The 15409-nt window shown below is 33.5% G+C and overlaps 1 protein-coding gene across 8 annotated transcripts in view; it reads right to left on the bottom strand.

Moving 5' to 3' along the window:
• Positions 1-410: 410 nt before the first annotated feature.
• Positions 411-15409, bottom strand: part of LOC113120567 (gephyrin-like) — a 73198-nt gene continuing 58199 nt past the window's right edge. For 5 of the 8 annotated variants that reach the window (XM_026290454.1, XM_026290451.1, XM_026290452.1 and 2 more), the window contains 14 exons: positions 14403-14445; positions 13638-13775; positions 12416-12508; positions 10586-10641; positions 10378-10497; positions 6749-6807; positions 6516-6669; positions 5832-5953; positions 4709-4796; positions 4307-4380; positions 3445-3518; positions 3214-3317; positions 2533-2629; positions 411-1202 (listed from right to left, as the gene is read on the bottom strand). In XM_026290454.1, coding sequence (XP_026146239.1) covers positions 1069-1202; positions 2533-2629; positions 3214-3317; positions 3445-3518; positions 4307-4380; positions 4709-4796; positions 5832-5953; positions 6516-6669; positions 6749-6807; positions 10378-10497; positions 10586-10641; positions 12416-12508; positions 13638-13775; positions 14403-14445 — 1356 coding nt within the window. In that variant the 3' untranslated portion in view covers positions 411-1068. The remainder of the gene's footprint in view (positions 1203-2532; positions 2630-3213; positions 3318-3444; positions 3519-4306; positions 4381-4708; positions 4797-5831; positions 5954-6515; positions 6670-6748; positions 6808-10377; positions 10498-10585; positions 10642-12415; positions 12509-13637; positions 13776-14402; positions 14446-15409) is intronic. The other 3 variants (XM_026290457.1, XM_026290453.1, XM_026290450.1) reach the window with 1 other exon arrangement.

Consider the following 15409-nt stretch of genomic DNA (forward strand, 5'->3'; position numbering starts at 1 on the left):
AAGAAAATTTCACAATGCTATTTTTATATAATGATCAAGGATTTTATTATTGTATTCTCTCTCATTAGATTCTTATCGTTACAGAAAATGTTATTATACAGATTTGTTCAATGTCTCCTCATTGCTTGGTCATATTCCGCAGGAGTGCTGGTCACATTTATCTGTACAATTCAATTATTCGTTTTTTACTGTACATTTGTGTGTAGTTGATTAAAAAGGCAGTCAGCACTTAAATAAGCTGTGGTTTCTTTTTTCCTAGTGTCTTTTAAAGTAAATTCAAATAAAACGTTCGCCTGTGACTCCGCCCCCTGGGGGGATGGGGGCGGGGCTACACCAGGTCATGTGATTATAAGGAAGCTTCAGGGATTGGGTGACCAGGCCCGTGTTCCCCCGCACACGCCCTTCGTGCACCCACGCGTTTGGCACTGCGCACACAAACAAGACTCACGAGATATAAACGACAAGCAAAGCTCTTTGTGATGTCATGATGCCTACTAATGGGAGAAAAAGTAAAAGTGTCACGTCAGTGACACATTAGACAAAAAGTGCCACCCTCCAGAGTCCAGAAGTTGTCGAGTTCTTCCCCACGTACGAAAACAAAAGCGCTCGTTTTTTTTTAGATATTTTTGCGTTAAAACGGGGAATAATGTTCTTCTTTTTTTTCTCACTCTCCTGGCAGGCACCTTCAGTTTCTATTAAAATGCTACAGCTATAAGATCTAGCATTGAACACACAAAGCAACTGCAATGAAAAGAACAAAGTTGCCTTAATATAATAATAATAATTAATAATAATGAGAAGAAAAATGCAATAATAATAATTAATAATAATACAGAATAAATGTCTTTTCATAATTAGATTTTATCATTTAAAAGTATATTTTTTTCTTTCTTTGAAATAATATTTTTTTTCTCATATGTATCTAGTTCTGTGATCAAGATGTTGACTATACTTCAGCGTTATCCAAATCAATAAAAACTAGCTGTGCCGTTGCATATTACAGTCAATGATATGTGAACATGCACCGTGAACCACCGTCGCTCTCCGTCCGTCGGGACGCTTCTGTCATCATAGACGGCCGATGACCATGACGTCCACCACCTCGCCCTTGTGCAGCTCCACGTATTGCTCAGTTTTGGGAGGTAGCATCAGGAGTCCGTTAGCGCTGCGCATGCTCATGAGTCTGCTGCTAACTTGGTTACCTGGAGGAAGACCAGATGAAGAAAAGCATGAAAATATGTGTGAAAATATTGACTCTGGCCACAAAACCAGTCATAAGGGTCAATTTTTTGAAATTGAGATTTATACATAATCTGAAAGCTGAATATATAAGATTACCATTGATGCATGGTTTGTTAGGATAGGACAATATCTGGCTGAGATACAATATTTTCACATTTCTTGGCAATGCATATTACTAATCAAATATTAGTTCTTATATATTTCTGGAAGGAAATTTACAAAATATCTAAATTGAAAATATGATCTTTACTTAATATCCTATGATGATTAACCTATGAGTTAACCTAATTATTTTTGGCATTTTGGAAAAATCAATCATTTTGAGCCATATACAATGTATTGTTGGCTATTGCTACAAATATATCTGTGCTACTTATGACTGTTTTTGTGCTGCAGGGACACATATACTGCCTTCAACCAGACCACACTAATGTCAGAGGAACCAACGTACATCTTGCTGTTTTTACAAACAAGAGAAAATAAGAGAGAATAGCAACCCTCTACACACTCAATAGCATATATACACTAATAAATTATACATTTAAACAGCTGTAAATTTATAATATATTTTTATATTATGTTACGCATTTCTTTGAAAAATGTATCCCAAATCAAATCAGCTTCTCTTCACAAAAGAGAAAAAAAATATATATATTTTTTTTACATAATATGCATTTTTTTTTAAAACAACAGGCAATCACTATTTTTAGGGATAAGAATTTAGTAATTAACAATTAAATAATGCCAACCATGCATGAAAATATATGTACTATATTTAAACTAAACTGAAACCATAAACAACATTTTTGCAACTTGAAATCATTTAAACTTAACGGAAATAAAATAAAACCCCTTGAACTTACTGCTATGCCATTTCTGCTTCTTAATTGAACTTGAAAAACTATATTAACATAAAAAATGATAATAATAAAACTGCTACTAATGATAAAACACACAAACAAATTACTCAAATTAAAATGAAAACAAAAAATAAAAAAGTCATTCAAAATATTAATATTTTTTATATATATATATATATATATATATACACACACACACACACACACACACACATATATATATATATATATAAACTACAGCTGATTGTCTGAAATCAAGGGTGATTGGTAAACTCTTACATTGGCATGTAATTTACACAATTGTTCAAAAAGTCTAAAACATAGAATAAATCTAAACAAAACTCAACATTCTGAAAGTAAAAATCAAGAAGGAATATAATGTACATGTCACTTCTGTAATAATAATAATAATAATAATATAATGTGTGACCTGTGCTCTGTGCCCATGGCAGAGGTTCCTGATGGTGCCATGTCAAAATACAGCGGTGATACTCCGGACGGGGATCCAGCTTCACATCACATGACAACTGGAAGCAATTAAGCACAATTCAGATGTTGTTATCAAGACTGTCAATAGATTTGAATGTTTTGCAATTAATGTTTGGAAATTCATGCATTGACATATTCTTTTATTTTGTAAATTAATACTTTTATCCAGCAAGGATGCATTCAGTTAAACAAAAGTGGCAGTAAATACATTTATAATATAATATATATATATATATATATATATATATATATATATATATATATATATATAATAACTGCTGCTCTTTTGAACATTCCATTCAACAATAAAATGTATCAGTTTTCTTTTGAGCAGCAAAAATATTAGAATGATTTCTGAAGATCATGTGACACTGTAGACTGGAGGAATGATGCTGAAAATACAGCGGAGCATCACAGAAATAAATTACATGTTACTATATATTACAATAGAATACAGTTATTTTAAATTCTAATAATATTTCACAATATTAAGATTTTTACTGTATTTTTACTGTACTGTATATGAGCAGAAGAATCCTACTGACCCCAAACTTTTGAAGCACTCTTTATATAAATGTCCAATATAATTCTATGTAAAGTTGAAGGTTGAAGGTGATCTTACCCTGGCTTTTATTATAGTGGGTCGGGGGTCTAAGATTCCCTGCATCTTCCTCAAGGCAGGAATGACGAAGAGGTTACATGTTACGACCGCTGACACAGGGTTACCTGTGAATCACCAGAGAGCCACAAACACACAGATCAATCACTAATACATGAGGAAATAGCCACATCTATGTGTTGAGATTACAGACTAGTATGTGTTTTGAAAAAATACACCAATAAACTCTCTCACCGTCCCTACCTGGCAGAGCAAAGATAAGTTTTCGAGACCCATCCATATCAAGAGTGGCAAATGTTGTGGGGAGACTAACGGAAGACAAACCAGAGCTCAATACCCGCGTGAACTCATTTTCACCGTTTGACACTCAACATCAGGGCATTTTCACACTGAGAGCATGTCATCTGAGGTGAGACCGTCTCAATACACGCTTATGTTTAGTATTAAAACTATTCTATTCTATTCTATTTATTTAAATAAAATAAATATACATTTTAAAATAAAGTAAAATAAAAGGAAATAAAATGAAGTCCTATGTATTAAATGGACTGACATCTAGGCTGTCTCTTTGGAGTTTAAAAATTTTATAATCAGAATTTTATCATTTCAATAAAAATAGAATAGTATTAAAATAAATGTAATTGAATATATTTAATAAAAAATGTAAGTAAATGGTAATAAAAATATTTTAATAAAATACATGCTTAAAATAAAATAAAATGAATAAAATGTAGTACTATGGATTAAATGAACTGATAACCAAGTTTGATTTTTTTTTTAGATAAAATTTTGCTATAATTAAAGTGGATAAATGTATAATAACAGTATTAAAAACTATACTTTAATATTATTCTATTAATTTAAATAAAAATATACATTTTATTTTATAATAAAATAAATGGCAATAAAAAATAATGTGATTAAAATATTTTTAGTTAGTAGTTTATATATTTATTTATTTTTTTATTTTTTTGAAAGTTTTCATTAAATCAAAGTGTTTGGTTCATTTCATGCAGTTTCAGAAGTGGAAACGCCCTGATTGTGCATTACTTGTACAATCTTCACGCAGATGTCACCGGTTTCTTCAAAAACTCACCCTGGTTTCATGAAGACACGTCCAAAGTGTATCTGAGCATGAAGGTCGATATCAAGTACCTGTTTCAGGTAATCCTGTTAAAACATCCATTTACAATGATCTTAACGATCTGCTAAACTTGAACCAATTAAAAAATAAATAAAAATAAAATAAAATAAAATATATATATCACCAATGCCTGATTGTATTAATTGTTTTCTCTTTAATATACTTAAAGTATTAGGCACCTCATTTCTTTAGCTTTAGATCTCTTTGATGTGACAGTCTTACTGCAATCCAGCCACTAGATGTCAGTATAAAGTTATTACTAAAGTAAACTCAAAGTGTCATGCTTCTCCATGCGTCTTCCTAAAACTAAAACTGTCAACTAAATTCACAGAGCACGTGCACGAACTCTTGTACCTTTTCCCCCATGGACACGCCCCCTGAGGTGATGATGACGTCAGCGCGGCTGATTCCCTCATTCAGAGCGTTCAACAGGTCATCAGGGCTGCAGGAAACCACGGTTACAGTAACCATGACAACTGATGCCACAAAAACATGATTTATAGCCTTAAAGATACCAAAACCAAATGCAATAACTGTATTAAACAGAATAAAAAGGAGGGTGTTTTTTTTACAACCATACTGAATTCATTTATTTGTGTTTATAATATGTCAACTTAACATAAGTTTACCAAGATTTAACAATATTACATGCAATTCCATGAGGCTGTAGTAATAATTTTCCTTTACAACCATTTCAGGAATTTAGGATGCATGCATGGTACATCATTTTAAGTCCTAGTTGCAATAATATATGTATTTTGCTTGCTGGAGTAAAATGATAAATATAGAGAAGGAGCTTTAATACCTAGTTTAGCAGTTTACCTAGTTAAGTCATTTGTGTTTCAGTGGAAGATGCTTGTGATTTTTGTAAAAATGCCCCTGAAATGAGTCTCCATTAGTAATTTATTTTAATATATGCACACTTTTTGGGGGGAGAGAATTGAAAAGGTTACAAAAATAAGCTAAGATTGTTACTCATTTTGTTAATGCTGATGTGAGCCAAAGGTGTTATTGAAGTTGAACTTTGATGCAGTTTTGATGTTTTCTCGTTACTCAAGTCAAATGGTTTAAATAAAAAAAAAAACAGTTTGTTTTTTTTACATTTAAAACTGACATTAAATGTAAACCTAAAAACAATACTAACTATGCAATTGTTTGACATGCACAATGTTTTTCAGTACTCTTTCCTTTCTGCATATTCCTGACAAGTTTGGTTATATGTACTTTTGTTGGTACAATATGCTTAGGCACAAAAAACACAACCAAAAAATATAACTACATATCGACACAGTGTTTTCCTAATTAAAGTTGTTCAGTTGTTTTGACGCAATCTTTTTTGTTTAAAGTGCTGTATAAATAAAGATGACTTGGCATATGACAGATACATTCATTGATCAAAAACTGATTGGTAAAAAATTAATATTTTTTCCCCCTGTTTTTATATAGTCTATATTTTACACACTATTATTTGACTCACTTGTCTCCCACGATGCCCAGGTTGATGGTGGGGTATCCGTGCTCCTGTATGGTGGCCAGCAGCGTCGAGCGGTTCGAGTCTCTGATTTTACCAGGGTTTAAATCGTCCTCTGGGTTCAGCAGCTGAAATATACATACACATATACATGCATTTACATGAAATCACACTTGCTGCTCAGGAATTTCTTATAAGACTTAAAGAGTAACTTTTTAGCACTGCTTTTGTCACTAACATGTCAGCAGAAGTCTACTGAATGATCCTGCAAACTTCTGACAGCGTCCGCATTTTTGTGAAAACTACAGCTTGAACTTTTATATTTTTTAATGCTTATTCACAACTAGAAAAATGGAACAGCACAGCCTCTATCTCTGTTTCCTCTAGTCATATAGCATATATATATATATATATATATATATATATATATATATATATATATAATGTTTTATTTAAAGCCCATCCTGCAAGCAGTGATTAACCATTTAATGTAGTTCTCAGAAAACATTATTCCTTCTAAGGTAAATATATCTATATTTAATAATGTTTAGATATGGAGTCAAGGCAAAAATCTCGAGTAAGATCATATTTTTTACAGTTTGAGAAAGCTAGAGACTCTCCATTAGATCTAATCGCTGTCTAGAAGAAACAGTTGAGATCTTAACAGCAGTGTGTGTGAGTTAGTGGCACCTCGTTGCCTGTAGACATCACAGCCACGACTGGAAACTTCTGCACTTCCACCTCTGTGACGCCCACCGTGGCCAGCAGCCCGATCTCAGACGGGCCCATGTGAGTGCCTTTGGCCAGCACGCATTCACCACGCTTAATGTCGTGACCGATGGGCCTGCAGAAGATGGGATAGACTCCTTCAGACGCATGTGAGACTCACACAGTCAGACTGGGATACGCTCACAGACGCTCACCTGATGTCTTGACCTGGACGAGCCTGAACCAGAATCCGCACCTCAAGCTCTTCTGTGCCCTGAGAAATAAACAGATGATAACTGACAGCCGAGCTGGTATTTAATGGCAGAGTGAAATATTTTCAGATTATTATCATCAGTGAATAACAGTACCAATTCATTTCCTCACACATTTCAAATAATTTTGGTAGAATTTGACTAAACATTTGATAAAGTAATTTCATTTCATTTCTGCAATTTTGTTTACTTGTATTATAAATATTTTGTATATTATGCTGTATAAAAAATAGATAGTCAATATGTGACCCTGGACCACAAAACCAGTCATAAGAATCAATTTCTTGATATTGAGATCACCTGAAGTTGAATAAATAAGCTTTTCTTTGATGTATGGTTTGCTTGGATCTGACAATATTTGACTGAGATACAACTATAAGATTAAAAAATAATAAAAAATTGAGAAAATCCCCTTTAAAGTTGTTCAAATTAAGTTCTTAGCAGGGGCAAATGCCACCCTAAAAGAAAGCCTTCCCACCCCTGCTGCCACCCCAGTTTGCAGCAACGAATTAAAGGTTATGGCCAATTAGAAAATTTAGGAGCGCAAATCTTTCGTGATTCGTGATCCCGCTCCGAACTCCCAAACTGACTCAAATGATTCGCGAACCCGCTTTGAACTCCCGTACTGACTCAAATTATTTGCGATCCCCATAACTGACTCAAATGATTCGCGTTCCCGCTACGAACTCCCGAATTGATTCAAATGATTCACGATCCCGCTCCGAACTCCCGAAGACCGAACTGACTCAAATGATTTGCGATCCCGCTCCGAACTCCCAAACTGACTCAAATGATTCGCGATCCCCATAACTTACTCAAATGATTCGCGATCCCGCTACGAACTCCCAAACTGACTCAAATGATTCGCGAACCCGCTTTGAACTCCCAAACTGACTCAAATGATTCGCGATCCCGCTCCGAACTCCCAAACTGACTCAAATGATTCGCGATCCCCATAACTTACTCAAATGATTCGCGATCCCGCTACGAACTCCCAAACTGACTCAAATGATTCGCGATCCCCATAACTTACTCAAATGATTCGCGATCCCGCTACGAACTCCCGAACTGATTCAAATGATTCGCGATCCCCAAACTGACTCAAATGATTCGCGATCCCGCTACGAACTCCCGAACTGATTCAAATGGTTCGCGATGCCCATAATTTACTCAAATGATTCGCGATCCCGCTACGAACTCCCGAACTGATTTAAATGATTCGCGATCCCCATAACTGACTCAAATGATTCGATCCCGCTACGAACTCCCGAATTGATTCAAATGATTCGCGATCCTCAAACTGACTCAAATGATTTGCGATCCTGCTCCGAACTCCCGAACTGATTCAAATGATTTGCGATCCCCAAACGGACTCAATTGATTGGCAAACCCGCTTTGAACTCCCGAACTGACTCAAATTATTCGCGAACACGCTCTGAACTCTGACATATATTGAGATAGAAATGTAATTTAAAAAATAAATTAATAATTTTCGATTTTCAGATATTGACGGTCTCCTTTATCAGTAGGCTTTATATTTATGCTCAACATGAAGTATAGATATTGTTGTCGTGAAGACAAGATCCTGGTCTGTCGGCGGTCTCCCTACTGCTGGGATCTATCTATCTATCTATCTATCTATCTATCTATCTATCTATCTATCTATCTATCTATCTATCTATCTATCTATCTATCTATCTATCTATCTATCTATCTATCTATCTATCTATCTATCTATCTATCTATCAATAAATGAAGCTTTAATGAAAGCACAGACTTTGAGATGATAAATAAATAATGTTACAGTGGTGTAGTCTACTACGTGATAGTTACCCACTTTTAAAAAGCGTGAGGATAGTAAAAACTTCGTTTTGTGTCAGATATTTCACACTTTCATTCATAAATTCACCCCGTTTGTGTTTGAAAAGCGACAGGGATTGAATCGCGGAAACGGAACTTGCTGTATAAAGCAGAACGTCACGGAATTCGCCCATTTTTGAATGAATAAATCAAAAGTAGAACATTTAAATCTCGATGTGGACTAGTGTCTGCAATATTAAAGGTGTTCAGTACCGTCACTCCCTAAACGCAGAGTACGCAGTCTTCGTAGAGCACCAACTCCCAGAGGGAGCACCATCTACTGTCTATGGGCACCATCCCAGTTGCTCCAAAAAAAAAAAAAAAAACTTCCTCCATTCTCCTATCCGCGCTCGCGACTGCTCGCACCTCATGTTTGCGGCTGAATGTTCATAATTGATGGATGAACATCTATGCCCGGGTAGAGTACATCAGCAATCCAGCAAAGAGAAAAGAAAACTAAAAGTAAAAAAAAAAAAAAAACGGGCATAAAGTTATTTATGCATAAAGTCTTTACGTTGGACGAGTCTCAAATTTAGGGACTTCTAAAGTTAAATGCGATATTAGTATACACTTTTCTAACGTCAGTAGCATTTGAGGAGAATGACTTATAGTCATAATAACAACTGTAATTGTTCATGTAGGTGTCAGCTATAATGCACAATTGAATTAAATGTTTGATATTTATTAAAATAACCTGTAAATCATATGTAAATCATGCTACTCTTTCACATTGGCTCAAACACAAATTTGAAGCTCAAGAGCATTTGAGGAGAAAGACTTGCAGTCATAAAACAATTGTAATGTGTTCATTTAGGTGTCAGCTACAATGCACACTTTATACATTTTTAATATATATTAAAATAAAGTATAAATCATTTAGGTACAAATGAGGCCCGTTTATCACTTTCAGGCACATTCCTGTGAAAGTTTTTTTTTTTTTTTTCAGGTTCCCTTACGACAATTACCCATGGTTTTAACAATAACAAATCATTGTTCTTGCAGCCATGGTAACTGCAACATTTATTTTATATGAAAATACAATATACTTCTTAAAAACATAAATATTATAATATTACATAGTGTGCCTTCATAAATTTAAATGACCACAATAAACCTTAGGAAATAAAGATTCATTTCACTCAGTTCCAGTTCTTAAAATGTGAGGCAGAAAGATTTTTCTGAAAGAAATTAATACTTTTATCTATCACGTGTGCATTAAATTGAGTGTCACTAAAGACATTTATAATGTTACTAAATATTTCTATTTGAAATCAATGTTATTGTTTTGAACTTTCTATTCATCAAAGAATCTTGTATCACAGTTTCCACAAAAATATTGGGCAGCAAAACAGTTTTCAACATCGATATTAATCAGAAATGTTTCTTGAGCAGCAAATCAGCATATTAGAAAGATTTCTAAAGATTACGTGACACTGAAGACTGGAGGAATGATGCTGAAAATACAGATTTGATCACAGAAATAAATTCAATTTTATCATATATTTACATAGAAATTATTGTAATAATATTTAATTTTTTTTACTGTATTTTTGATTAAATAAATGCCGCCTTGATCAAGCAAAGAGACTTTCAAATACATAAAAATAACTTACCGCCCCCAGACTTTTGAACGATAGTGCATATGAATAAATTAAAATGATTTAATAATGTATGACTATGTTTTATTGAAGAATCAGCAGGCTGTAACTCACGTCTTCAGACTCTCGCAGGAGTTCGGTGTCTTCTACTTGAACCACAGCGTCTGCGCCGCATGGAATCGGAGCGCCTGTGGTCACCCGCATCACCTGACCGGGCATCACGGTGTGTGTGGGCTGGAAACACACGTTACAGCAGTCCCTATGGATCACTTTCCTCACATCTGAAGGTGGATTTCTCAAACGATATCTTTTCTTTTCTCACCTGCTCTCCAGCCTGAGACTCGCCGATAATAAATCTGTCACCAGGACCATCAGCCGCTGTCAGGACACAGAGACAACATTGTAGCATGCTACTGTTTCCCAGCTAAAAAAATAAATATTATAAGAACGTTTTGATACCATTCCCATTAAATTATGGACAGAATAAAGGTTCTAAATGTCCTCGGAATGTTCAAAATGTCCATGAACATGAACATTCTATGAGAATTTTAAAACAAGTAGTAACGTTAAGAAAATGTTTCATTTGAATCATTCTGTAATGGATGTTACTTTTGAATGTTCTTTGAATGTTTTGAAATATGTAACTGAACGTTAGCTACAACATTAAGGGAATGTTTAGATAACATTCCCCAAAATATTATGGGAAAGTTCCATTTTAAAAATTCTACAAACATTATGGGAATGTTACTTTTAAATGTTCTTTGAATTTTTGGAAATATGTTACTGAACGTTAGCTACAACATTAAGGGAACGTTACTGGAATGTTTAGATAAAGTTCCCCAAAATATTATGGGAAAGTTCCATTTTAAACATTCTACAAACATTATGGGAGTGTTACTTTTAAATGTTCTTTGAATTTTTGGAAATATGTTACTGAACGTTAGCAACAACATTAAGGAAACGTTATTAGAAGGTTTAGATAACGTTCCCCAAAATATTATGGGAAAGTTCCATTTTAAACATTCTACAAACATTATGGGGATGTTACTTTTAAATGTTCTCTGAATGTTTTGAAATAAATAACATTACCTAAAACATTAAAGGAAAGTTCAAAGAATGTTTTGGTAACATTCTTAAGTTATAGACACCTTAAAATGTAATTTCAAATGTTCTCAGGAATGTTCAAAATGGACAGTTTTTTAAAAATGTTACCTAAAACATATTTAATTTTCCATTTTTCAGAAATAATAGGGACGCTAGTTTGGAATGTTCTTTGAACATTTTGAAATAAGAAGCAGACAATAACATAAAAAAAGCATTAAAGGAATGTTCCAATTTGAATAATTCTGCAAACGTTATTGGAACGTTACTTTTGAATGTTCTCTGAACATTTTAAAACAAGACTTTTAATCCATTTGAAATATTTTCTTAACTGTTTACTATTTAATAACAGTATTAAGGATATGTTTCGTTGAATGTTCTCTGAAAGTTATGAAACAAACAGTGTAATGTTTTAAAAAACACATTAGACGAAAGCTACAGAAGTTGATATGTTTATCAAAATAAAGTGTAACTGTCGAATCTAAGCTCGTTTGAAATGGCTGAAGTTATTAAGTTATTATTTGTTAGTTACTGTTGCATACTGTGTATTATTTCGCATTAATATGCAAACTGTATGCAGTACAGAGTGTGTGCAAGACATATTATTTGGTAAATTGCTGGGACTGAAAGACTGTATTATTTCGTGGGTATGAAGAAACTAAAATAGGCTCAGTATTGAATTTACAGCAACTGAATGTTAAGATCTTCCTAATGTTATGAAGCTCTAGAAATCTTTCTTAACATGGCCTACATCAGACACGTGTTTACAGACTGTCAGTAAATACTCATGAGCTCATAAATATGCAATTAATGCAAAATCCCCAAGTGCTGAAGTTTACTCTGCATAAGTTCTTGTTATGACATTTTTAAGCAGGAGACTCCCATCCAGCACCAAGTCCATAAGAAATGAATGAAGCATTTGACATGCATCCCCTGAGAGGCGTTTGGAGCGTCGCTCTCCAGCAGACATGAGTAATGCTTCAACATGCAGCACTAGAGCGTGAGTTAACCAGCTCTGTCAGAACGCCGGGTAATCGTGGAGTCATCTCACCTCTTACAGCGTAGCCGTCTTTAACAGAGGCAGGGAACGGAGGCAGGTTGTCTTTGGCATAAACGTCCTGAGCCAGAACACGACCCATGCCGTCTATGAGAACATCGACAGATAATGATATTAGATATGTTTATTAGCACATAATATGCATGTAAAACAGGCCTTTTAAAAACACACAGAGGATGATGAGCTGCCTGATATTTACCCCCACAAATAAATAGTATATAATACAAAAATAAACAATCTGGAGAAAATGTGCATTTTAAATGCTGGCTTCTATGGAAGCTTATTTCTGCCAAGGAATAACAATTTTTTATGACTTTACATCTCTTTTTCTTTTAATTTTGAGTTAACATATCACAATTCAGATTTTTTTTCTCATAATGAGTTTACAACTCAAATTATTTTTTTCTCATAATTTTGAGTTTACATCTCATAATTCAGATTTTTTTTTAATAATGAGTTTACAATATGATTTTTCAGAATTGATCTAACATTTCTGATTTTTTTTCTCTCTATTTTTCAGTTTACATATCACAATAGTGACTTTTTTTTATTAGAACTGAATTTACATCTTGCAGTTGATTTTTTCTTGAGAATTCTGTTTACATTTTGTAATTCTGTTTTTCACCACTGAATTATTATTATTATTATTTTTTTAAAGGTAAAATTTTTCTAAATTTTGCAGGCTAAAATCTTGCAATTCTGCCTTTTTCCACACAATTATAAGTTTATATTTCACAACTGCAGTTATAAATGTATAATTTTAATTTTTATTATTAACAGGATTGCAGGATCTTGCAATCCTGTTTTTTTCTACTATGGTAAAAAAGCTAATAGTTTATTCATTTATAAATTTGTGAGAAACCCCCCAAGAATTGTCTGCTAAAAAGTCAAAGTCAGTTTTTGGGCGGAAATAAACTGAAGTTTTATTTTTCTATTTTTATTTATCATGTGGAATTTTAGCAGACACATATAAGATGAAGTTGATGCTCTGCACACACACACACACACACTCACACAGACATGGTTTGAAGATAAGAAGCTATCATCAGAATACTGAAGGATCAGTCTCACAGCAGATTAACACACACTGATACGATCTACATCTCACACACTGGGATTCACTTCCAGCTTCCAAAAAAGTGCTTTATTAAAGGACTAAATCATTAAAAGACAGACAGAGTGAAAGGTAAACAGTCAATGCAGAATGTGTTTGTACCTCTGTAGTTAATGATCTCAGTGCCCAGAACTGCGGTCATCTCCAGCACAGTGATGAAGGCTTTATCCATAGAGGTGAGAGGGAAGGGAGACATACGGTGTCTCCGAGCCACTTTGGTGATGTCCACCGCACTATGACCTGCACACACACACACACACACACACACACACACACCCCTCAACACTTCATATAAACAGTACAAAAATAAAGTTCAACTGATATGGGATTGTCCCGTGCCTGATCCTGATGCCAATATATAAATATATATATTAAAAAAATGAGGCTGTATTTTCACATAATTTTACGATAATAAATATCACAGAAAATAGAAACTGTATGATGTCTCTTTAACATAATATTTATAGCGTGTCTATTTATTATATGTTTTTAAATAGCTTGTCTTTTAAATAAATATAACTATGTAGAATTAATTATGATTATTTTAGTATCATTGAGATTTTATTAATATTTATTTTTATATTTTCTCTTTTTATTTTTGTTTTGTTTAGTTGTGTGTTATTTTTTTATAGTTAAAAAAGTTTCTATATAGTTTTTATTATTATTACAAATATTTTTCATTTTATTTATTTATTTATTTTTTTACTTTTAATAATTACCAAGTAACATTTTATAGTTTTAGTTAACTATAACAATAATGAAATATGAAATTATTATTGTATACTGTTTTAAAAACAAATACTAAAAGATATTTCATAATCATATGCAGGTCAAACACAGGAAAAGTAATTCCATGAAGAAACACACTTGCTCGTAAGATGTTTTCTTTGCTGCTGCATCGTGACTGCACCTGAAGATAGAAAACAAGGGAAGAAGGAGACAAAACCGGTTAATGTTTAATATTTTGCTGTGTATTCATGGAGCTGTTATGAGATGTTTGCTACTAAACCCCAGAAAACAATAAGCAATGTCATGCTGCTGTCATATCAATATGAAACGCAGAGACGAACATGTAACCGGGAATTCTGGGATGTAATGAGGAGAAAAACACAGAGATTGAGGTCGGTAAGATTTGTAATGTTTTATTTAAAAACAGTCTCTTCTGATTACAGAGGCTGCATGTATTTGATCAAAAAATGCTGTTAAAATAGTAAAATATTATTACAACTTAAACAACCATTGGCTATTTGAATGTAATTTAGTATCAAATTTATTCCTGCAGATTCGAAGCTGAATTTTCAGTCTTCAGTGAAGACATTTGTTTAAAAAATTTTTTTTGTCAATTCAAAAGAATGGCATTTATTTGAAATAGAATTCGTTTGAAACATTTACTGCCACTTTTGATCAATCCAATGCACCCTTGCTGAATAAAATGATAGATTTCTTTACAATTTTTTATTTTTAAATCATACCGATCTCAATCTTTTAAACAGTATTGTATCAGTGATACCATCTAACTGACTTCTCACCTGTCCAAACTGAACATGATCTAAACCAGGCCAAAAATACTTAAACCCGTTTGCCTTCCATTATATCTAATGACCGAAATATTACAGACCAAAAACATAACATTCAATGTCATCTGATTTTAAGACAGTCTACTCTATTCCCATGATATAAATGGGTAGATCCTGTCCTTAATAACGCTGTGGTTCTTCTCCTGTTGTCCTCTCTGTAACCTCAACCCTTCTGGACTGGAGTGCTAGTTTGTGATGACTGTACTTGTTAAAGCAGCCTATAATCAGTGACAGGAAAGCTCTAATAGACTCTCTGGAGCACTACAGCGAGCAAAATGTTCTTGAGGAGCTACTGCT

Source organism: Carassius auratus, chromosome 20 (assembly GCF_003368295.1).
Source record: "Carassius auratus strain Wakin chromosome 20, ASM336829v1, whole genome shotgun sequence".
NCBI lineage: Eukaryota > Metazoa > Chordata > Actinopteri > Cypriniformes > Cyprinidae > Carassius > Carassius auratus.